Source organism: Pangasianodon hypophthalmus, chromosome 7 (genome assembly GCF_027358585.1).
Source record: "Pangasianodon hypophthalmus isolate fPanHyp1 chromosome 7, fPanHyp1.pri, whole genome shotgun sequence".
NCBI lineage: Eukaryota > Metazoa > Chordata > Actinopteri > Siluriformes > Pangasiidae > Pangasianodon > Pangasianodon hypophthalmus.
In genome coordinates this window covers 22,465,535-22,489,070 of record NC_069716.1, presented here as the reverse complement: position 1 = coordinate 22,489,070, position 23,536 = coordinate 22,465,535, and the positions used below count along the sequence as shown (strand labels likewise).

Below are 23,536 nucleotides of genomic sequence, written 5' to 3'. Positions count from 1 at the left end.
GAGATATTTTTCTAATATTTTCTAATATTGCACTCTGTGTGTTTGACCTTCATTTTTTTTTCTGTTTTGCGATGCATGGTATTTAATCTGGCTGAGGATGAAACTCGAATTCACACAACACCAACAAAACGCCAATGATTTTGTTATTTAAATAACAAAGAATAACTATTTTCAAAGAACATGGAAAATTTTAATACAGCGGGGTCCAAAAGTCTTAGACCGCTTTGAAAATCTGGGATTTTTTTTTATTTATTTAAAATTGGATATAAAAAATATATATATGCACTGTATCCAGGTTACATTTACAATGTAAGTAAATGTGTGATATTGACCGTGTTAGCTGCTTTGTACAAAAGCTCAGATTCTCATGTGTAATCTCTTTTATTGAAGCATGTGTTCAGACAACACTCTAAAGGATTTGATCTAAATTGAATCATAAGGTTTTGCACAAACATGTGGAGTCCATGCTAGCTTGAGTGCACAGTCAATGAAGCATGAAAGGGGATAGAGCAAGTACTAAAAAACTCTGAAATTCATGTAAATATTTCAAAGAGTCTACTTTTCACTCAGGTTGTTGTCAATAATATAATTTGTAATGTAAATTATTGTATTAAATTAGAAAAGAATACAAATCAGAAGTATTTTCACTAGTAGTCTCAGACCTTTGGATCTCTCTGTATATAATCAGCTACTTGTTACTCTGAGAAACAGAAAGGAGTTGGTCCATGTAGAAATAGTGATACAAACAATACTCCCAGATCAATTTATTGCAATAACAATATCTTATCATGGCACCATCAAGGCTCCGGGATACTTTATTCTTTATTGGTGGTGTTATTAATGTATTTTATCTTTGGCATAATATTTAAAAACAAACCAAAAAACCTCCAAATGTTCTGTGAGCTAGCCAATCATCATCCAGAATAAATACTCAACAAAGATGGCCGTGGCCAATCAGCACCCATGTTGAATTTATATGCTATATAACTTGAAGCATGTTGATATATTTAAGATCGATTAGTTGAATTAAAAGGACGTGTAAACAGGATGGGTCTTGGGCTTTAGGATGTGTAACATTCCAGCACGCACAGTGGAAAACTAATATTGCAGTTTACATCAGATAACATAAACATTACTTATTATAGACATTAGTTAGCTACATGTTCAGTTTAATAAACAGAACTGGGACAAAGATCAATCTTAATCTAAAATAGCTTGTGTAGGAACAGCTTCAGATTTCAGAAGTGAAGTATCTTGCTCTTTTTTTTTTAATTTTGGAGAATACCTTCACTGCAGAAAATGATATCGTACCAAGTGAAGATATCTTGAATAAAGGAAAAGTTTCTCATTATGAGATTATTATATAACAAATGTAAGACCATAAACCTGGACATAGTTACTAATTTCAAGCTTAAAATCGTCTGGCATTGTTCTGTTGTTCTATTGGCAGATAAGTCGCTTAAATAAGCAAAATTATCTGTTAATAGAATGACAATTTTCAAGTAAAATATCTACAAATAGGCTTAATAATTGTTTAAAAGCAACCTAATAAAGTGAAATATTAGTTCAGTTTGCTCTGAAGATACTTTTACTTGCTAAGATATCATTTTTTTTCATTGCTCAGAATAATGAAACTTGTTGAAGATGATATATGATCCTAAAGTGGTATGAGTAGTCTTAAATTGTCTGTCTAGGCTGTGTTATATTATCGGTCATTTATGGAGACTGGGGGTTAACTATTTAAAGACAAGTAGAAATGTATTAAACAGTATTTGAGTGTACAGAGTAATAAGGTTCTCTCTGTGTTTGGCCACTGTTCAGAAATCCACTTTATATTTTTATACAGTAATTTTGATCATGCAAACTGAAATGCCTTGTTGTGCTGTAATTATAATTATATATATTTGTGTGTGTGTGTGTGTGTGTGTGTGTGTGTGTGTGTATGTATGTGTATATATATATATATATATATATATATATATATATATATTATCTTTATATCTTGACAGCTACTCTATCTTTTATAATCAGATTGTATATAATTACTATTGTACGTATTGTGTCTCCTATCCTTTGCTGCTGTAACAATGCAAACAGTGGGGGACGAATAAAGGATTATCTTATCTTATCTTATCTTATCTTATCTTATAAAGGATTATCTTATCTTATGTAAGAATTTTGCTAGCTGGAAAGTCAAAACTTTGGTTCATCACCCTGATAGAACCTTATAATACTAAATTATTGTAACTATAATACTAATACTATACTCACAATAACATTTTCCTCCTCTATATAGCCGTATCTAATTGTGATAAAACTGTGAATTTGTTTTTGCGTGCAGGGGACAAGGGAGACTCTGAGCCACCACTGCAGCATGCTGGGAGATGCTCTGCATAAGGAAAACGACTGCGCACTGATCATTGATGGGAAGACATTGAAGTACGCACTCACCTTTGGAGTGCGCCAGTACTTCCTGGACCTGGCGCTGTCCTGCAAGGCGGTCATATGCTGCAGGTCTGTCAGTCTCTGCACTACGTAACCAACATAATGTATGTACAGTAAGTATGGTGGTGAGTGCTAAGCAAGGATCAGGATACAGTGACTGAGGAATCACCCTGAAACCAGCTTCAGTCATAATTCTCATAATGCACTGTGGCATTTAAAATATCTGCTCTGTATGACTGAACCAGAGAGCTGGCACTTAACCACACTCGCAGTTAAGAGCTCAGGAATTTCTCTCTCCATTCGTGCTTTGTTTCAACAGCAAGATCCACTCTTGAATCTCACACAAATGGTCTGAATCTGCACTCTGTAACAGCACAGAGTAACAAATACTTTTTCTTTGACAAAACACACTTTCAGCTTTACACCCAAGAAATAGTACCTGGTGTGTATATCACAGGCCGGGATTGAGGTGGGAGCCGACTCCAGAAAAATGACTACATCAGCTCCCATTACTCCAGTCTGAAAAAACAAGTAATTGGCAGACAATTAGAGGGAAATGTCACCCGCTGTTTAAAGAACAGATCGCCCCCAGTCCAGGTCACAACCTTCACAGTAAAACTTCAGAACTACACAAACTATTAAAGCAGCAGTTTGGCAATGAGTAATATTTTTACAACCATAGCTTAACTCAAGAAGTAGAAAGATATCGATTGTAGATTTGGGGTGTGTGTGTGTGTGTGAGCCAAGTCAGTAACTGAGCGGGAAGCTCTCGGGTAACTGATCTGAGGTTCTGCTCAAAATCAGTGTCATTCTCCAGCAACAACATACAGACCACAGGTGCCACTACCATTATGTGGTCTATGATGTAATTATTCTGATCTGCTTTTACTCACCCTACACACACACTCACACAGCCCCAGGACATCAGTTGGCCTGACTCATAAGGGCTCCCCTTAATCCTCAATATTATGTGATGTCATTCCTGGTCCTGTATAAGCAGAGTTGAGTAGAGTGACTTGTGTGCAGTAGGTCTCCTGTGGACATTTTAGGTCGGAAAACTGCTTTATTACCTGATGAGAATTTGCTGATTTTGTAACAAGTGATCACCAGCGTTCCATAAAAGTCCCTGATGTCATGCATAAGGAATAAAAGACAACTGGTGTTCTGTTATAGGAAAATAATAAACGATGGAGTAGCGTGGTGCAGCCAGCACTAAATGTTTTATTCGTCTTACACCACAGCAGTTTGCCAGTGTTTTGGATTTTTATTTAGCAAAGAATGACACATAATACATTTTATCAGATTATAGTTATATATTTAATGTTTGCTTTTACTGAGAAACTCTGACTGTTATAAAGGGCTAACACTGGAGACTCCTTCCAAAAACATCTTTGAGAAAACCTCACAATATCAACAGTTATACTTTTTTTCTTCGTTAAATAACGAGTATAAATAGTAGTAGGTCCTGTGTGAGTGTTTTTTTTTTTTTTTTTTTTTATAACCAGAGTATTTGATGTGTTTTTATTATTCAGTGTTGTCGGCAGTAAACTTTCTGCTACCACCAAGTAAAAAAAAATAAAACTTTTAATTCTGGTTGGTACCAATCTTGAGCGCTTACCAAAAATTATACAACTGGAACCTTTGGTTCTGAACCAGTGGCCAACGGAAAAGGAGCATTCTAGTTGCCTCTTGCCAAAAGTTTTATTTTTTTGCTGTAGTTGAAGGAGAAAACAAACCAGAAGTGTAGTCTAGGGCAAATGCAAACATATGCAGTATAATCACTTCTTTACCAGGCTGTTTGTGTAGTGCCTGCTCACAATGAATTTCACCACAGTACTTCCTCTACTTCAGACTAGACTGCAGCACTAGGACAGACCACAGGTATATATATTCCCTCAGGATCAGAGCTTAACTGTTAATGAGTATAGATGGCAGTTGGCAGGAGAGAAGTAGCACTGAGAGTTCCCCTGTGAAGAACAGCATGTGTAGGCAGTCCATGTCCCTCACCACTTGTGTGTACTGTATATCTAATCTCAGTCTTCCTGGTTTTTGACCCTGTAAGAGGCTCGAGATCAACCCCTCATCTCCATTTCACTAGCACCTCATCCCCGGAAACTAAAGGCACATGTTCTGCTAGTGATCCGGAGTGCTTTTAAAGTCAGGGGATGTCTGAACATCTACGGCTTCTGTTCAACCTCTCACTGAACCTGAAATACAAGCCAAACCTCCTGCTGGGCCCAAACATTTATTAAAGAATTTATAAATGTTGGCTGTTGTCATGCCATAATAATCTGTCTTTAATTATTTTTAGTATGATGTAATACCTTACCTGAATACTGGAAAGATATTTGATATCTTATTATATCTTAATAGAATACGATGGCAAGCCAGTCACTGTGCTGAGCTGAAACTCACTGGTATGGCTGCTTTTAGGTGACATTGGTTTATACCAGGAGTCATCAATTAGATTTGACCTGTGGCTAAATTCTTACAGAGCAGATGTTGTTTGAGCCAGACCCAACAGACCAAACTAAAAACCTCAACACCTCACACACACACACACATCCCCTTATTCATACCCATACATCTTTGCCACTCTTATCCAATCACCCACTGCGTTACATCACAGAAATTAACAGTGCAAATTACAATGAAAATAATAATGGATTTATAATGGCTACTAACCTTCAGTGGAAGATTATAGTTTCACATTGGTTGATAGTTTTCATTTTAAAAGCTATATTAGACCTACGTTTCGTGCTCTACTTATGGTATAACGTAATTGCCTTGTACACTCTATGTAGTATACCACATGTAGTGCACATCATTTGATACTGAGACAGAAAAAAATATGGTGGAAAAACAGAGCGGAATGCAACAGGGAAATGTACATCTCAGTCTCTATATAGTTACTCAAGTAAAATTAAAAGTAATCCCCACTCTTGTGTAGAATTTATTTTTTAAGAAGCCAGCAATGCACAAAACTTCAGACTGAGATGGATCTCATATAAAACTGAAGTGACTGAGATGTGTCTCTTCTCTTCAGTACCAACTCCTTCTTACTTAGCTCCTTGCTTTTGGATGTTTTTGGTGTTTCTGGCTGTTTCTATATGTATGTTTTTGCCCTGCACACACAGATACACATGTTACAGTAAAGCACGAGTATCACCTACATGTAGTTATTTATTTAACCCTTGTGTTGTCTTAGGGATCAAAAATGACCCGCCACTATGTTTACCAGCCGAGAAAAAGAGTGGTGTCCACTGCTTAAATGCAGTCTTTCTGCACTGTGAAGGAGGAAAACCCAGATATTCACAAAGATTCTGATGAATGACAGATTGTTTCTTCATGAAAAATAGATTTGGGGTTTAAAATTCAATTTAAATTTATTTTAAGGGGTTAGTGAAGGCGGGTCATTTTTGACCCTTAGGACAAAGGGAGTAGACGTAATGTTAAGACCACACAAGGGTTAAGCAGGTCTTGATGGTAAGATAATATTCACTATTTTACAGTACTGAATTCAGATTCGATATAATTTTAATGCTACAGGAGAAATGTGTCAAAGGACATGTTGTGGCCAGAGAAAACTCATTCACTGCCATTTGATGATCCCATGCTTGTAAAATAGATGATTATGCTTCTCAACCCACATTTGATGTTAACATTTTTACAAATAAGATCGGATTCGCGGACTTCAGGGTTTCACTATTTTGTAATCATCAGTTGAAAAGCAAACGAATATGTGATATTCCACATGTTTAACACTGAATGTATGAAAAATTGTCATGTGACTGGTTGGGGTTGACTGTGTGATATGCCTGTGTGCAGGGTGTCGCCTCTGCAGAAGTCGGAGGTGGTGGAGATGGTGAAGAAACAGGTGAAGGTCATCACTCTAGCCATCGGCGATGGTGCCAACGATGTAGGCATGATCCAGAGCGCTCACGTCGGCGTTGGCATCTCTGGCAACGAGGGACTACAAGCTGCCAACTCTTCTGATTATTCTATTGCACAGGTGAGAGACACTTACCAAGAGTATTACCAAGACCAGACTTTAAACATCCTGGTGAGGGAGGGAACATAATGTGAGGGAGTGGCTGCAAATAATCTGCTTCCGAAGGAAAGCTGGGTGGAGTAGTTGAGATAATTCCCTTTTCTTCATGGAACATTACACAGTCCGTAGTTTATTAAGTAGAAGTATCTAACACCTAATGAATGGTTTATATTGATTTTAGTCAGTTTGAGTGCCACAGACAAAACAAAAAGATACAAAAAAGACAAAATAAAGACTTGTATAAGAACTGACAGCTTTCAGGTCCTAATGGGATCCTAAATTAGGCTTTTTTTTTTCTTTTTTTTTTAAAGACAGAAGCACCAGTCAAATAATAAGCCTAAAGATACAACATTTAAGTAAAGCAAATATGTGATACAGGTGATTAATTAGAGTAATCAGGATGAGGGCCTTCTCACAAACATTTCATAATTCACTTATACCTATTCCTTATAAAATGTCCTGTTTTTAGAGTATGAGCCCATTGCTTGGAGTCTAACCAAAATTCTACTATAGGGAGAATTATTGACTGCCAGTCTAAAGACTAAAGCCTGTTTTACACGGTAAGATTACAACCTTGTCTCACTGTAAGAGATGATCCCAATAAAATCTTGGCCAATTTCTGTAAGTAACTGGGTGATAAGGTGTTCTCCATGTCAGGTTATTCAGTGAACATCCTCTAATGATAGTTATCAGATTAAAGAAAATTACTGCAGTCCGTTTTTTCTTCAAAGTGAGCTTGAAGTAATAAGGATATTTCTTCTGTCCATTAGCATGCATGGTAGCTTTGCAGCTCACTGTGCGAGGGATCAGGCATACAGGCTGGTAATGTTATATTACTTAATGTGTGCAAGTCAGTATTTTAAATGATCGCTTGCTGAAACATAAACATTTGTCATTGTCCTGTGAGTATTACACAATTCTAGGAGCGTAGTTTTGCACTCCAAGACCACCGAATTCAACGACGAAAATCTTTTTTTTTACGACTAATTTTCATGTGCAATTGCAAACTCGGACCTGGCTTGTGTCCACTTTGATAGGTACTATATAATATCAAAAGGCATTAAACATTAAAACTATTTTGAGATATCTACTCTTAATATATTACGCTATTATACTTACTGACTGAGAGCAGAGTCATGATTTGGGTCAAAGGTTAAAATGTGCAGTCAGAGGTGAACAGGTGGGCAGAATCTAGGAGGATATAAGAGGTCAGGCAGGTCAGTTTACACGGCAGCAGTAATAACGTTATCCAAATCTCCACTGTCTGTGAAACGGATCACTTTGCTCTTATGTAAACCTAATTAATCACCCTGTGTTATAGCACCCGGTACCAGTTTGATATTGCCCAAGCAGCACTGCGCTTGTAACAGAAGTACAGCATCTCATGTGTCAAGGGTAGCTATCTGTCAAGACTATTATTTATTTCATATTTCATGCACTTACTCCAGTGATGTATGTCATAACATAACACCACTTGCCCTGCTAAAGGTTCTGTTCACGAAGTCTGCGCATCATATTACTCTTTGAGGGTCCTGCCTTTGCTACATGCCATCACAGCCCTCATGGAGGTTTTATGGATCTATATTATGTTAAAGAATGAAGCTGGATTACAGAACTTGTGGTGAGAACAGAGTGGTGGCCAAAAGTAACCGTCAAACTACCTTTACATGCTGTGTAGGATTCCTCAGCGTTAACTCATTCTCAGCGAGTTCTATTGTTTTAACCCCAATTTTTCACTTTTTATTCTAATTTTGCTCAGGAGACTCATTTTTTGGATGCCTGTAGAAAGGTTCCAATTTCAGTAGCTAGTATAGTGTAGGTATCTAGTACCTGGGTCATTTTAAATGAATGGTCGGCCTTCCTCCTCATGTTTCCAGTCTGGAGAGTTGTGCTGGGACTGTTTATAAAGAGGAAAGAAATGTATATTAAAAGATCATATGACTTAGAAAAATACAGCAAACATACATTTCTGCATTAAGTATGTTGTGTGAGATATTTCTGAACTTTGACCATTTAGAGCGTTCTGACAGCAGTGATGCTGGTATATGCTCTGAAGTAGTCAATACTTACATTTGAATGCAGGGGAGCTAGTTCTGAAATGAGCTCTAAAAGCGATGGAAAGTCCTACTTCAGCCCTCATCTTTAGCTTTACAGAAAACAGCAGAATTTAAGCTCAAGGCTATGCAGTCATACTACACTGCTCTGTGTCTGTCATCATCCCTTCTCCAAGAGCTCCAGAAGTTGGCCAGCTCCTTCACCCCAAACAGTTTTCTTTTTTCCCCTCGAGCCCCTATCCAACTGGCCCTCTCTTTGTTTAATGCAGCCAATCTGCTTTGATTTGATTTTTAAATTGTATTAGATTAAAGACAGAGAGATGGAGCGCCTTCCCTAATTTCACATCCAATTATCCAATGACTAACAACTAGTAGATCACTGATCTGGTCACACGCCTCATTAATTGTGCCTGGAGAGGATATTGCACAGGCTCCATTTAGCTATCAGAAGATTTTTAAGAAAACATAGGAAGTAAACAGCTTGCCTCAAACACAGGAATCATCAGCACCCCATCACTGTCCAGTTTCACCCCAAGAGAGCAGTAAAGCCTTTTTTCTTTTTCACTGCTTTTCAACACCTCTTCCTAAATGTAGCCTGAGCGAATCTCTCAGGGAATGAAGAGCGCTGGAATGTCTGTAGAAGGCTTTGTGCTGTTCTCTCGTGTATTTCTTGGCTTCCTGCAAACAAACACAGATAAGATTATTTCCTAATTTCAAAATTTATAACTTAAAACAACTCCCCCCTGTCGTAACAGATTAGCTGTAGTAATTATGTACAATGGATCATTGCAGACCTATGCAAAGTGTACTGTCATATGATTCCACTCCGCAATCACATTTACTCTCTCTTTCTTTTTCTCACTCTCTCTCCATGTGTCTCTCTTATCTCACAGTTCAAGTATTTGAAGAACCTCTTGCTGGTCCATGGCGCCTGGAACTACAATCGAGTTGCTAAGTGCATCCTGTACTGCTTCTACAAAAACATCGTTCTGTATATTATTGAGGTAAGAAGTTGACTAGAACTGTGAATTCAGGCCACAAAACTGCTGCATGTAATGTTATGACAAATTGGTTGCTTTTCTGAATAAAATGAATACATTTTACACCCCGTCATGCTCTTCTAGTTTTCCTGCATTGCTTATAAAGGCAGAAACAGTTTGGCATATTAGCCGGTAATGTCTCTTTTATGTCATTTATCAGGGGATAAAAGGCCCTAAAAGAACTTATCGGTACTGCGTGCCTGCCAGTTCGCACAAGAAGCAGCGGATTGGCAGGAATGCGGCTTTTCCTGGGTGTCAAGCCCACGGGTTATCCATCTTTGATGGCAATTGACACTCTGCAGAGCCAGTGCTGATAGTGGCTTCAGAGGCTCAACCAAGAGCGACTTGACAAGTGAAAGAGATGCTATCAGCAGCAGGTTTATCAGCCTGAGTGTTGGGGCAGTTTGATCTGCACACCCTGGCTTTCAATAGAGTCAAGCCTCAAGGTGAAGCACATGTAAGATGTGAAAGTAGTTTAAGCTGGTGTTGCTGGATCAAGCTCAGCTGAATCCTTAAGTTCTTTTCAGATGTTTTTCTTGATCTTGCCATCCATGTACATGTATACATGCCAGACCAAGGACTACACGTGGCAGTATAGGGGCTCAGTTATATGGAAACTGATGCCACTCTGGGCATGCAGCACTGTTCGCTATCAGCTACATGCATTCTGATGATGCTTCCATGCAGAAAAAATAAAATCCACACAGAATGCCAGCATAAAAATGTATATTAAAAAGTTAGTCAATTGTATTAACTGACAGTTGATTTGCAGTGCAGTTTGGACCAGCTACAGGTATACTTGTCTCTTATATTTAAAAAAAATAACAAAAATATTATATTTTTGTTATTTTTTGAAATCCCAAACTTCAAAACAGAGACAGTCTCGCTGCCACCCAAATTCAGTCCACTAGTTACCTACATTATCTGTGAGCTTAGCAAGCCATGTTAATAGTTCAGCACCTCTGACAATCACCCATTAAATCTTGTTAGTATAACAGTGCTGCCAAGAGTTGTCTTCTGAGGCTAGCTGGCTAATGCTAAGCAGACAGGGGCAGAGCAGCTACAATCTGTGCAGATTCCAGGACAGGCCAAACATCACATTTTGATCTTCTATCAGTTGTCTCAGACAAAAGATGACACTATGCCACATTTTGCTCCAGAGAGAAACGTGAGCATTTAAACAAGCCATCTTTTTTTTCCAGCTGTCTTGCTCTTCTGTGCCACTTGACCTGTGAACTTTCTGCCTTGCTCTCATTTTGTTTTATGTGTGTTGGTAAAGCCCTGAAAGGTCCTGCAGATTCCTGCCTCTTCGTGATACAGCTGCCTTGGATCCTGAAAGCATGAGCTCAGAAAAGAATCCGTTTTAGATAACTGCTGATTACATTTTTGTGGAAAGATTGACTGAGAGTGTTTTTATCTTTTCATCTTACATCTTGCCTGTGTCTCCTTTTGATGTGTATTAGATCATGGAGTTGTAATTATCATGGTCATTTGGGGGACTGTCTTGTTCTTCGTATGTGGAGACCGCACGCATATGAACATGTTATAGAGACAGAGTTCTTTTTAATACCTCACTCTTTGTTAAATATTTTATCATAGATACCAGTTAAACACTTGTGTTATAGTTTATTACACCACAGCACAGTCGAATTCTTGTATCTGTACCACAGCACTCCGTTGTTGATTATTTTCCAATAAGAGCATGCCCTTTCACGTTCTGTTCCTTACATACTGTAACTTGTAGGACACTGCTCAAGTCTTTGTATTAGCTGGAGGTCTTTGAACACAGAATGGTCACATTACACACTTTCTCATCAATCTAGCATTTCTTTGTCTGTCTTTCGTCTTTTTTTTTTCCCCAAGTTGTGCAACTGCAACAACCACATAAATTTTCCGCCTCAAAGAAACTGCATATTTCTGGCCTCTTTTCAAGCTTCAAGCCTTCTTTTAAACTGTAGCCGAGCTGAAAAGGGCCCTGCTTTTGGTAGGTCCTGGTGCTGTTCTCAGCGTACCTTTTGTTGTGGCTGGAAAATGAATCCCCCGGCCTGCTGCAGGGGGTTTGTCATTATAATAGAGGCTGCCTGCTCCGTTTCTCTGCCTCCCGCTGTATCAAACACCTCGGCTTTGTAAGGGCCTGACATCCAAGACACTTGCTTCCCAGGGGGCAGCCAAAGAGATATATTTGTTGCACTAATAGGTTTACCTTCGACTGCGTGTATTTTTTATTATTTTTTTTTTTAATCTTATTTCCCAGGCTGTAACCTGGAAGAACAAGAATGAGGATGTTAATGTGAATTTTAACCTTGTAGAAGCAACTGTGTGTGTGTGTGTGTGTGTGTGTGTGTGTGTGTGTGTGTGTGTGTGTTTCTTTAAGCAAACCATAACAGGTTTTTGAGCATTAAAAAGGCAGTCATACACTTAGGAATCTGTCAGTCACAGATTTTTAGGACACTTTACTAAAAAAAATGTATAATAACTCATTTAAGAATCTAATCATGATGTTTTTTTTTGTTTGTTTTTTTTTCAAGCTACTTAATCTGAAGCTCAGAATTCGTGAGCTGTGGCATGTGCTGGCATCTCTGAAAATGGCGTTTCTCAGGGAAATTTGATTTGTGGTTGATGCCAAGTGTCATTGCAGTGTAATCGTAGTCAGACCAGATCTTTTCTTAGCCGTTTATCAACACATCTGAGAGAAATGTTGATATTCCTGACAGTTTTGTCTTGTTTCCAATGGCACCATGCCTCTTATTGTTCATATAAAAGACAAATATGTGCTGGTTAGTTAAATGATTACTCACCCTTCAGCTAGCTTAACCTCAGCATCCATATTTTCCAGTTGCTTAACAGAAATGTTCCAGTGACTTTATAGGCAGTGTTACACATTTACCTTATATAATGTGACACGTTTCCAAATAAAGCAGATGATTCTGCGTAAAATAATAAATGCCTTGAACTGGTTTGATCATCTGCATCTGATTTGATTGTGAAAAATGACATCATAATATTGGTTAATATTATTTCTCTGTGCAATATTAATTACCTGTGCATGCATGGAGATGTAGTCATTGCTGGGGACAAGTCATTGCATTCTGATGAAATATTATGTCAATTACATATAATATTGTATAATATAATATTGAATTACCTGATAAACTGTGTTCCAAATCATGTCGTAAGATCACCGAGTGCTAGAATTATCCATATTCCGCTTATGACACTTAAAAAGAGCGGTGAAGCAGTTTTTTGTTTTAATTCACTAACGATCTGGAGCATCAGTCACTGAGTTAAAAACATATTTTTTCAGTTTAGCATTTAAATACTTTTCATTTTTTAATGATCGTATGTTTATTCTATTATTTTACATACTTATTATATTTTTATATTTTGTTATTTTTTTTCTTTATCACATTTATTTATTTTTATTTGAGTAGTTTACTGTTTTATTTTTGATTACCTTTAGTTTCTTTTTCTGTTTTTCACTTCACGCTGTAAAGCACATGTATTTTAAATGTGTAAGAGGTGCTATGTAAATGATATTTTTGAAAATATTATTAGTTGTAGTAGTAGAAGTAGTATTTTTAAATGAATCACATAAAAAGAAACTAAGAAGATTTTAGATTATATTTAACTACTTGCTAAGTGTATTGTGTTTTTCTCCTTACCAAATCAAAAAAGAATGAATTGCAGTTCACTGCAGTATTTAAATTAAATTAATTATTAAATCTGAATTAACCAATAAACTAAAATGTATTAGAAAGTATGGAATGTCGGAAGAAGCATTTGTCACGTGATCATATGGTTCCATTGTGAAGTTAGTAACTATATAAAGACGTACTATACAAAGTTAGAAATTAGTGTTGTATCTAGAACAAACAACCCATGCATAATCACACACTGGCCTTCTCTGGATCTGTTCTGCTGTAATTGTTGAGCAGGGCTGGTGACGGGTCATCAGCAGACATCACTCAGAATGATGGACAAGTGGCATTTATGAGGCAATTACACCAGGCCGGTCGAGGCCGAATGGTGGACAGAAAGAGCTCAGCACAGGGGGAGGCCCCGGCCACAGCAGCCTGCCTGGTGCCCTCATTATCCAACTCCTCACCCTTTACTGCTCAGCCTCTCTGTGTCCCTGCTCCACTACACGCTGCCAAAGCATTCACCACCCCCTTTTCTTCAGTCGCGTCGTGTTGGGGTGCTTTTTACTTGCAGGCCCTTTATGTTTGGGAGAAAGGCAGAGAGCCCTGTCTGCATTTTAAGGACACAGCAAAGGAGCACAGGGGCCTGATGGGGTGGAGAGGACAAATTCCTCTCTCCCACTTTTCTCTCTCTTTATTCTGACTTCTCTCAATTCAGCGTCGTACACTTTGAATAAGCTTCTCGCCTAGCAGACTTTGGGGTTTCTGTTTTTTTTTGTTTTGTTTTTTTCATTTGTTGTTAGATTCTCCTGGAGCCTCACTGGCCAGTTCTCATTTGAAATGTGCACACACACACACACACACACACACACTAGAGGCACTTGCTTTTTCAGAATGTGCAGCGGGGGGAGAGAGCAGCCACACCCCAGTGCTGAGCTGTGCTGAATGAGAGCGGGAGGAAAAAAGGAACAGAGAGGAAAGCTGCAGCCTTAATGAGCAAATGAATGCGTGCCTCTCTCCAGAGAGTCCCAGCGAGAGGGAGAGAGCAGCAGGCCAAAACACTCAGCGACAAAAACACATTTAACTGCTGCCTATGAATAGAGATGGTTTTATTTGGCACAACAGTACAGCGAGGGCTTAGTAAGCCAGGAGATGGTAAATGCGGGTCTCTGGCCATCCCACTGCAATAGATCAGGACTTTAACTACAGCATGTGCATTAGCATGAGCGGAAAGCGGAAAGAGGTTTCAGAAACAGAACTATATCCATATCCTGACCTGACTGCTATACTGGGAGAAAGCAGGATTTGGCTTTGTGTGTGTGTGTGTGTGTGTGTGAAAGCGAAAGAAAGAGAGAAAGGGTTTGAGGGGCTGCAGCCTTCTTTTAAAAACAATATCACAGTAGAATGCACCTGATGGAGAGCAGAGTGGGAGTTGGAATGGGAGGGGCGGAGTCCGGGGGTCCACTCCCTCTCTTGCCCTGAGGGTGTGAAGAGGAGGGGCAACAGACATCTGTTTTGGGAACATTTTCACACATTCGCTTGCACCAGTGTGTGTGTGTGTGTGTGTGTGTGTGTGTGTGTGTGTGTGTGTGTTAGGGGGCTGCTGTTGCATTCAGGGGCCTCAGTTGGGGGCTCTGTCAAAATCGAGAATTTGTAGCAATTCATGCTTTCATAATGGAGTTAAATGAAGCGGGGAAATGTCCGCCTGGTTCAGGGCCTGCACACCAATCCGGGTGTCTGCTCTACAGCCATGCCTCACACACACACACACACACAGCCTATTGGCATGCAGTCTCAATGTTATTCTGACATGGGAGAGCAGAAGCAGCGCTTGATTTTATGCACAAATTAAACTGGACTAACTGCCAAGCTGAGCATTTTTCACTCCTGAAATGTTGACATTCTTTAGCTCTTTACATTTTTTAAAAACCATTTGTATGAAGCAACATGTATATCAGTACTGCACAATTTCATACTCAACTGATCATGTAATCGCTTTTCTTATATTCAAAACCAGCAGTCTTTCTCACTATCTTTGGTCACTATCATGGCCTGCTCTCAGTAATGGACATATGAGGTGGTAATCATGGCCTCTGTGGCATATGGTTTAGATACACCTTATCTTTCCTTCTTCTGGAACTCGCCTCATCCTAGACATCCTGTGATCCCCCCATTTCTCCCTTAAGCCTCATAACTCTCCGTGGCCAGACTGAGAGTAGATGTTCTGATGATATTAGACAAGTATTTGTGGTTTCTCTTATACAAAAAAAAAAAGACGAAATTACTCCAGGGTTGGCTGGTTAGGGCCTCTCAAAGTAGATCAAGCGGGGGAACTCCAGTGATTATACTCCTCTGATCCTTTCCCTCCAGGCCATGGGAACTGTTACCATGCAAAAAAAAATCCTGTTTTCCAATTCCCGAACCCTATTCATGGGCAACCCGTCCTTGACATGGCACTGTCTTTCTGACTCATGATGTGCTGATGCTAGCTTTAGTCCAAACATAAGACACGGGACATTTACAGTATTATTCATTTCGGTAGCAAAGTCACTTCTTAAATCATCTGTGTCATTTCGTAACTAATGATTTCTTGCATAGACAAACCAAAGCTAGACTGATTTGAAGTTCAGTTGCTTAAAGCGACCAATTTTGTGCAAAGTCCCAGTCAGGGCCCGTAGTGTGTGCTGCTTCTTTAACGGTAATCTCTGTCTAAGCCACTGTCCTCCACTATCAGTGATGGAGAGTGTTGTGGCAGTGCTGGGAGCAGGGGTCATCTCGCCACACATTTCTCTCTCACTCGCACTGTGTCCACCCAAAGCTCCCAGCGACAATAAAAATGATTTGATCAAAGCGAGTGGGATATCTTCTGGGATTTAAGCAGATTCTCATCTCTCCCGCAAGCTTTATTTGGACCAGGCTGAATTGTATTAAATTTCACACAGTTATTATGCTAAAAGTCTGTGTGGAAAAAGGTGACAGTTAATTCACAGTTTTTATGTGCAGCTAATGTACACATGAGTCTTTTCACTAAATGTATGATGAAGAGTTTTTGTGCTGTCGTGCAATATACCAGCAGCAGTATTTAATATTAAAATAATACAATATACTTCCACTGACTTAAAGATTATTTCATTGACTTAAAGGAAGAAAAATAAGAGTAAAGTATAGAGATTTCGAAATAAATATTTGGGCTTTTCTATGGTATAAAATTCTTTGCATGGTTTTAGTATCCAAGTCATATAGCTGTAAGTGTGTGTTCCCACATTTTAATCCCACTTAAAATATTTTTGACCATTTTCCTGACTAAAAATTGAAAAACTTACACAGTTGCCTAGAAAACACAGCAATGTCATACAGGAATTGAATGAATTATTATTCTTTTTATTTAATGTTTAGTAAAAAGTTTTGTCTTTGGCATATCAAACAGCATTCTATACATAATAACATTATATACGTGTTGGCAGTTATGAACCAAAAAAGTGTCAGTAGACATTTGTCAATGTCTTTGATTTCTTTCACAGAGATTGACAATAAAATATAGGGTCTGAGTTGTACAAATTCTGCTTTCCTGACTCGATTTAAATTTCAGCATATGTGTGACGTTGTGCAAAATCTACACTCTTATTCTAACGTACACATTTCTCTGTTCTGCTTTGCAGATCTGGTTTGCCTTTGTGAACGGTTTCTCTGGTCAGATTCTTTTTGAGCGTTGGTGCATCGGCCTGTATAACGTGGTAAGTGTGTGTGTGTGTGTGTGTGTGTGTGTGTGTGTGTGTGTGTGTGTGTTTGTGTAATTTACTGTGAGAGAGAATGTGTTAAAGCGGCTCCCCTGTCGTGCCGGGGCAAGAAACTCATTAGCCGCGGCAGCCCAAGCGGCTCCTTTACTGCAGCCCTGTGTCATCGACATCCTGAAAATCTCCCTGTTATTTATGAGCCCTTGTCAAGTCCATATTCCCCCTGTGCCCAGAACTATGTCCTGAATGTGCTGCAACAACAGCCGCTCGTGCCCCTGAAAGAGCTGCCTTGAAGTGGTCAGCAGTGGATTATAAAGGAGCAGGGTGAATTCAGACACACACACATTATATACTGTATACACACACTCAGACATTTTGTCCATTACAGGGAACATGTGAGGTTAATTAATGGACCATGGTTTACACCACGAAATTCCTGCAGTGTTATATATAGGTGTTACTGTTTGTTATAATGACTTGTTTCCATGGGAATGAAATTGAACAGAAACTGCTCATTCAGTGTTGACAGACATCAATTTGAATAGTTTTCTAATTGTAAAAGTGAGGGGAAAGAAGTTTGAATCCAAAGTTTAAAAAAAAAAAAAAAAAAGGCGCCTCCCATCAGCTCTCCGTTATGGTTCACTAGCGTGCTCAGGCAGTAACGACTTGGCACAGCGCATTCCCTCTTTATCTGAAAGAGGAGGAATTCCACAGCTTCAGAGGGGGTCTGTTGGACGCAGCGGTCCGAATCCTCCCCTGAATGAAAGTCGCCGTCTCTCTGAGAACAGAGCCCAGTGGAGCATGTCGTTCAGCCAGACAGCTAAAGCCAGCAAGCTGCAGCTGTGCCAGTGGAAGAGTCTGAGCCGATCCCACGCCCATCGCCATCTCGAAAATATCACTCCTCTCTTTCTGCAGCTAGAAAAACTATCAGATGGGAAGGAAATGAGTAATAAAACCATACAGGAGATGTGCTAACAAGCTGTGGGCATTGCAGCAGATGATAACATGAGATAACTTTTGCGTATACAAGCAACAGTATCCAAATAATAAAATCAAAGCCAGAAAGTTTCACGCTCACTGGAGTGCAGGAGGAGAGCAGACTGGAGTGAGCTGGCTGGCTGTTTATTAAGAGCTACTTCTCTAAGGCAAATTCACCATTTATAAACTGCTAGTCTGAATCATTGCTCACATTCGCGGTATTTTTATACTAGTATTTACTTGATGTGATGATTGTGATGCATGATATTTTTCATTCATATTTCACAATTCACAAAAAAAAAAAAAAAAAACGAGTCTAGCTTTAGATCCAGAATCAGATTTTGCTGGGTGATATTTTAAGTAAGGAATAAAACACAACAGGGTGTGCTGTTTTCGGAAAATAATCTGTGACTACACAAAGCAGAGTTACTGTTCCCACAACAAAGTCTATTATTTTTGTACAAGTTTGATTTGCGAACAATTGCAATTTTTTAATTTATTAATGAGCAACACATTTTGCTTTTTAACTGTTTATGGTTATGAAACATCTGCAAGACAAGTTACTTCCTATTAGTTCCTGTCCACTTAGTTGTTCCCTCATCAGCCTCTGTTTTTTTTCTTCTGTTGAAGTCAATAAGACAAAAAAATGAAGCTTGTCATGTGACTGAGAAACCTGAAAACACAAACTCTTCTTCCCCAAAGACTCTCCCATGTATAAATCTCTGACACTGGAGACTCCTTCCAAAAATGTTACATAAACATCTCCTAAAAACAGGAACAGAAACTACTGTAAAAAAAAAATAATAATAATAATGTCAGTAAAAAAAAAAAAAGTCTTCTGACCAATCAAATTGAAATATTCAGTGGCTCGAGATAGATGATTAGATGAAATCTACTGATGTGGATTTCACAAATGAGACACTTGTTTGTTTAATAGTTTCAGTTCAGTTCAGTTCACTGCGTTATGGTTATACAGTAGACTGTAATTTTACAGTTACAACTTGTTGGAAAAACACTGAGTTTTTCAATTATATAAAAGTTTGTGCTTTTTTTTTCATTCCCAGATCTTTACAGCTCTGCCACCCTTGACCCTGGGCATTTTCGAGCGCTCATGCAGAAAAGAAAACATGCTCAAATACCCGGAATTGTACAAAACCTCCCAGAATGCCCAGGGCTTCAACACCAAGGTAAGCTCTCCTGTCTCATTAGCCTAATTATGATTTACTTTGTACCTTCTAAAAAAAAAAGTTTGCATTGGGATAGTTTTTTCTGAAGTAGGAGAAAAAGTAGGAGATGAAGTAGGAGACAATCTTGCTGATTTATCACCATCGGATCCCTTTCCCACAGTCACACAGTTTCCTTATCCTTCAGGGTGTTTATTAGCCTATTGCAATGTATTATGGGCTTAATAAAACCACTGGAAGTCATTAGGAGCCCTAAACAGGTTTTGTCTGTGAAGATACACAACCATAAATCAACCTGTCTGGTGTTAAGCTGCTGTTAGGACTGGGGTTATCTGGTGTTCCACAGTTAGTAGATGAAAACCAATGCACATTTTTTATTATGCATAAGATGTACTATGTATTTTCAACATATTGTGAATACATTACTGCATTACTGATCTGATGTCTTTTCAGTATTTAGGCATCAATATTTTCTCCCACGTATTCCACATAAACCTGAGTGTTCCTCTAAAAATTTGTTATTGAATGATATTGAGCAATATTTTCAAAGACATGTTCTATAAGAAAAACTCTTTATGTTTGTACTCTACTAAATCTCTCTCTTTACAGTTTGGGGTGTTTGCTGTATTAATCAGTGACCAGGGCCTGTATTCATTCCCAGCATGCTCACTCTGTCTGTTAATGTGTGTGTGTGTGTGTGTGTTAGCTTGCCCCTGCTGTTAATGAAGCTGTCTTCTCTTCAGGCTTTAAGTGCAGGCCTGTGTCACAGCGTGCCCCGGCTCCACAGGCGTGGAGACCTGCTCAATACAGCACCGACACGGATTAGAGAGAGCACACACACCCCTGCAGTCTGACAGAGAGACCTGAGAAAGAGAAATGCAGTTAGAGAGGGCAAAGAAGGAAAGGATGAGACAGGGAGGAAAAGAAAAACAGGAGTGAAGAAGAATGAGAGAATCTATAGAGGAGAGATATCAGGTGAAAGAGGAAACTTCTCCCATTAACGTTTACGTTTGGCCGTTGCTCCTATCTAGGTCTTACAAGAAGAACAATTTGTTTAAGCCACTGGATGTTTATACAGCAAAGACCTACACATGCTGTGTGTGTGTCTGTGTGTGCGTGTGTGTCTGTGTGTCCGTGCCTGTGTTTGCGTGTATGTGTGTTAGATATATTAGGGCCTTCCTCGCCAGGTCTTCACTGTGACACATATTTACACCACGTTGTTCTTCCTCCTTCCAGTTTCGTATACTTTATCTCTGTCTTTCTCACCGTTTCTCATTCACACTCTGTCTAATTCTCTCTTTTTATTTTTTTTTTATCATCACGTCTCTCAGAGTAAAGTCTGAGGACCTTCAAGGGTTTGTGATGTATAGCCAGGATGTGTTGAGATTTTAATTAGTGCATTTTTGTTAATGCAGTGAGGATCATTATTAGGGCTGGGCAATGTAATATTGATATCATGATAAATTATGTCACGAGATATCATGATATCTTTTTTTATCTATTTTTTTTATTTATTTGTACCTTTCAGTTAATAAAATAAAAAAAACATGAAATATAAAAAATTAAGTATAAAAAATAAAATGCATTTATTTTTGTAGACATGGCGTTTTTCATTTTCTATAAATGCAACACTCCTGTATTGCTTGCGGTTTGTCTTTTTCTTCTTATTGTCCACCTCTAATCACTACTGAAAATCCAAATCAACTACCACTGCAGTTATACATTAATTTAAATAATATGTCGTAATATTAATGGGCGCCCTAAATTTGTGAAGATTCCCTGCTAAAAGTCTGAGAACCCCTTCTTCCATTTATACTTGTCATTGTAGAGGTAGGAGATAGTACTTAGGTAGGAAAGACTGAGCACTTTTTTTTTCTTCTTAGCAGGCACAGATCTTAAGCCCCTGGACACACAGGCATTCACACCAGGACGCTTAGCAACCTGGCAGAACCCGGAGGAGAGGGGCCTCACAGTGACGAATGATTATGAACATTTATTGATTTCATTAGCATTCATTATGCGTTTGTAGTGTGGGCGTGCGTGTGAACGTATTTTGTTTGTGTGTATGTGTGTGTGTGGGGGTGTGTGTGTGTGTGTGTGTGTGTGTGTGTGGTTTTCGGGAAGAGGTGGAGTATTAGTTGGAAAGTGATTGTTTCTTCAGACAGATTTGTTTTTCTGTTTTGTGTGTGTGTGTGTGTGTGTGGAAGAGACAGAGAGAGTTTGTGTAGGGAAGCAGCATGTGGTGGAGTTTTGGTTAATTGGGTTAAATGTGTAATTGAGGCAATACAGAACATTTCCCAGGCATCGGGGACGTGATGTTAAACTGTGTGTGTGTTCGGGACGGTCCTGCCGCTCCACCTCACACCCTTTTCTTTGTTTTCTTAAAGCAGTAGCAAAGGTGAGAGGGTCAGACCATCTCAGATCATTTCTCTCTCTCTCTCTCTCTCTCTCTCTCTCTCTCTCTCTCTCTCTCTCTCTCTCTCTCTCTGCCGTTTTTCTCCATTCAGTCTTCCAGAATATCCACAGTGCTCTCTCTTCCAGCCAGCCCACACATGTTGTTTTGATCAAACTGATTCTGAGAGTGATTACCATTAAACACATTTTCCTGCACTGAGGAAACTCAAAAAAAAAAAACACATCACTTAACAAAAGCCTTATAACACTTGTTAAATTCCATCAAGAAACGTACATGACGATATAACACTACTGTGACACGCTAATTCAGAACTGTTACACGCTCATAATAATGTCTTATCAAAGCCGTTACAGCTGTGCAACACTGGAGCAATTCAATAAAATGTCACGAGTCAGATGTGCACAACTCTGTTGATAATGCGTAACCACAAATTCCTCTCTGGAAAAAAATAGCTCCATCTCTGAAAGGATTTATTATACTGATTAGGGCTGCATGATATGACTAACAATATAATAATACTTTTTAATATAATTTTTATAAAATTATAAACTGACTGGAAGCATCTGATTTTTTATGTTAAAATTTTGTACTTTCAGCTTTAAAATTGTAAAAATGTTTATATAAAAATATTTTTCTATTTTTCAGTGATGACTTTTTTAAATAATTTTTTCCAACAGTATGGTTTGTTGATCATATTGTATATTGTTTTATAGAATTGTAATATGTAATTCTCATCATATCGTCTGTCCCAAATACAGGTTTAGAGATTAATTTCCACACATATTTGTCTGAAGACTTTTTCACACGCATATGTTTCTCGAGTTTATTGACGCGCCGATGCACAGCAACTGTGCTTAGAATTCCATTCAAGTGGAATGTTTCAAGTTTCCGTTTTTTTCCTCACTACAGGGAAACACTGATTTGAATAATGTCTGACTGATGTCTGTATGATGGTTGAGAATTTGATGCTGATTAGTTTTTGATGATGTTCAGGAGATGTTTGCAGTGAACCTCTGTCGCAGAAGGCGCAGTCGGAAACTGAGCGTCTGCTTGATTTCACGCCTGTTTCATGCCACGTTAGCAGTTAGCTTTTGTTTAGTCACATTTGTGCATAATGTAAATTCCAAACGAGCTGGTTTTGGAGCTACACCGTGGCTCTTTATCCTGTAACTGAGTGGGAAATATTTTTTCCATACATTCATGTTACTGCGTGCTGTAGAGGAAAGTTAATCCATCTTAATTACTCCGAGCTGTCTGTGTTTGTATTAAACACGTCCTCTTAGGGTGTTTTTCACTCTTTGTAATTCTCCAGAGGACAGATTGGTGAAATTTGATAAGGGCACAAACTGCTGGAGAAAAAGGAGAGAGACAGAAAACAGAAACAGCTCTCTCTCTCTCTCTCTCTCTCTCTCTATTGCATATTTCTGTGATTTTTGAAAATTAATTCTTCTGTAAAAAGTGTTTGTAAATTAATCTTTGAATCAGTTTGTAGGGTGGGGCGATATGACGAAAATATCATATCACAATTCTCAGACATTTCTACAATGCATAAACATATATTCAAAAATATACGTTTGCGAATAAATGGCCAGCAAAAAAGTGGTGTTTCATAATAATTGTATTTTTATTTTTAATAAAGGATTGAACAACTAAAGCATGTAAAAGCTTTAAAAGAAAAAAACTAATTTTGATTCTCTCTCTCTCTCTCTCTCTCTCTCTCTTTGAATTCAGTTCAATGGGCTTAATATTAACAATAATAATAATAATACCAGATTGAACAATTAGAAGTTTTTTCAACTGCTTTAAAAGATGAAAAATATGTGAACTATAATAATAATAATAATAATAATAATAATAATCATAATAATAATAACAATAATAATCATAATAATAATGAGAAAGTGTTTGTATGTGTGTCTACCTCCATGTCTCTGTCTCTCTCCCTCTTTCACACACACACACACACACACACACACACACGCACACACACACACAC

The 23,536-nt window shown here is 38.5% G+C and overlaps 1 protein-coding gene across 5 annotated transcripts in view; it reads left to right on the top strand.

The window, feature by feature from the left end:
* Nucleotides 1-23,536, top strand: part of atp8a1 (ATPase phospholipid transporting 8A1) — a 131,707-nt gene that overhangs the window by 90,374 nt on the left and 17,797 nt on the right. For 4 of the 5 annotated variants that reach the window (XM_034305805.2, XM_034305807.2, XM_034305804.2 and 1 more), the window contains 5 exons: nt 2,342-2,514; nt 6,274-6,457; nt 9,444-9,554; nt 16,888-16,962; nt 19,005-19,127. In XM_034305805.2, the coding sequence (XP_034161696.2) occupies nt 2,342-2,514; nt 6,274-6,457; nt 9,444-9,554; nt 16,888-16,962; nt 19,005-19,127 (666 nt within the window). Of the gene's footprint in view, nt 1-2,341; nt 2,515-6,273; nt 6,458-9,443; nt 9,555-16,887; nt 16,963-19,004; nt 19,128-19,867; nt 20,558-23,536 lie in introns of those variants that run through there. The other variant, XM_053235808.1, reaches the window with a different exon arrangement.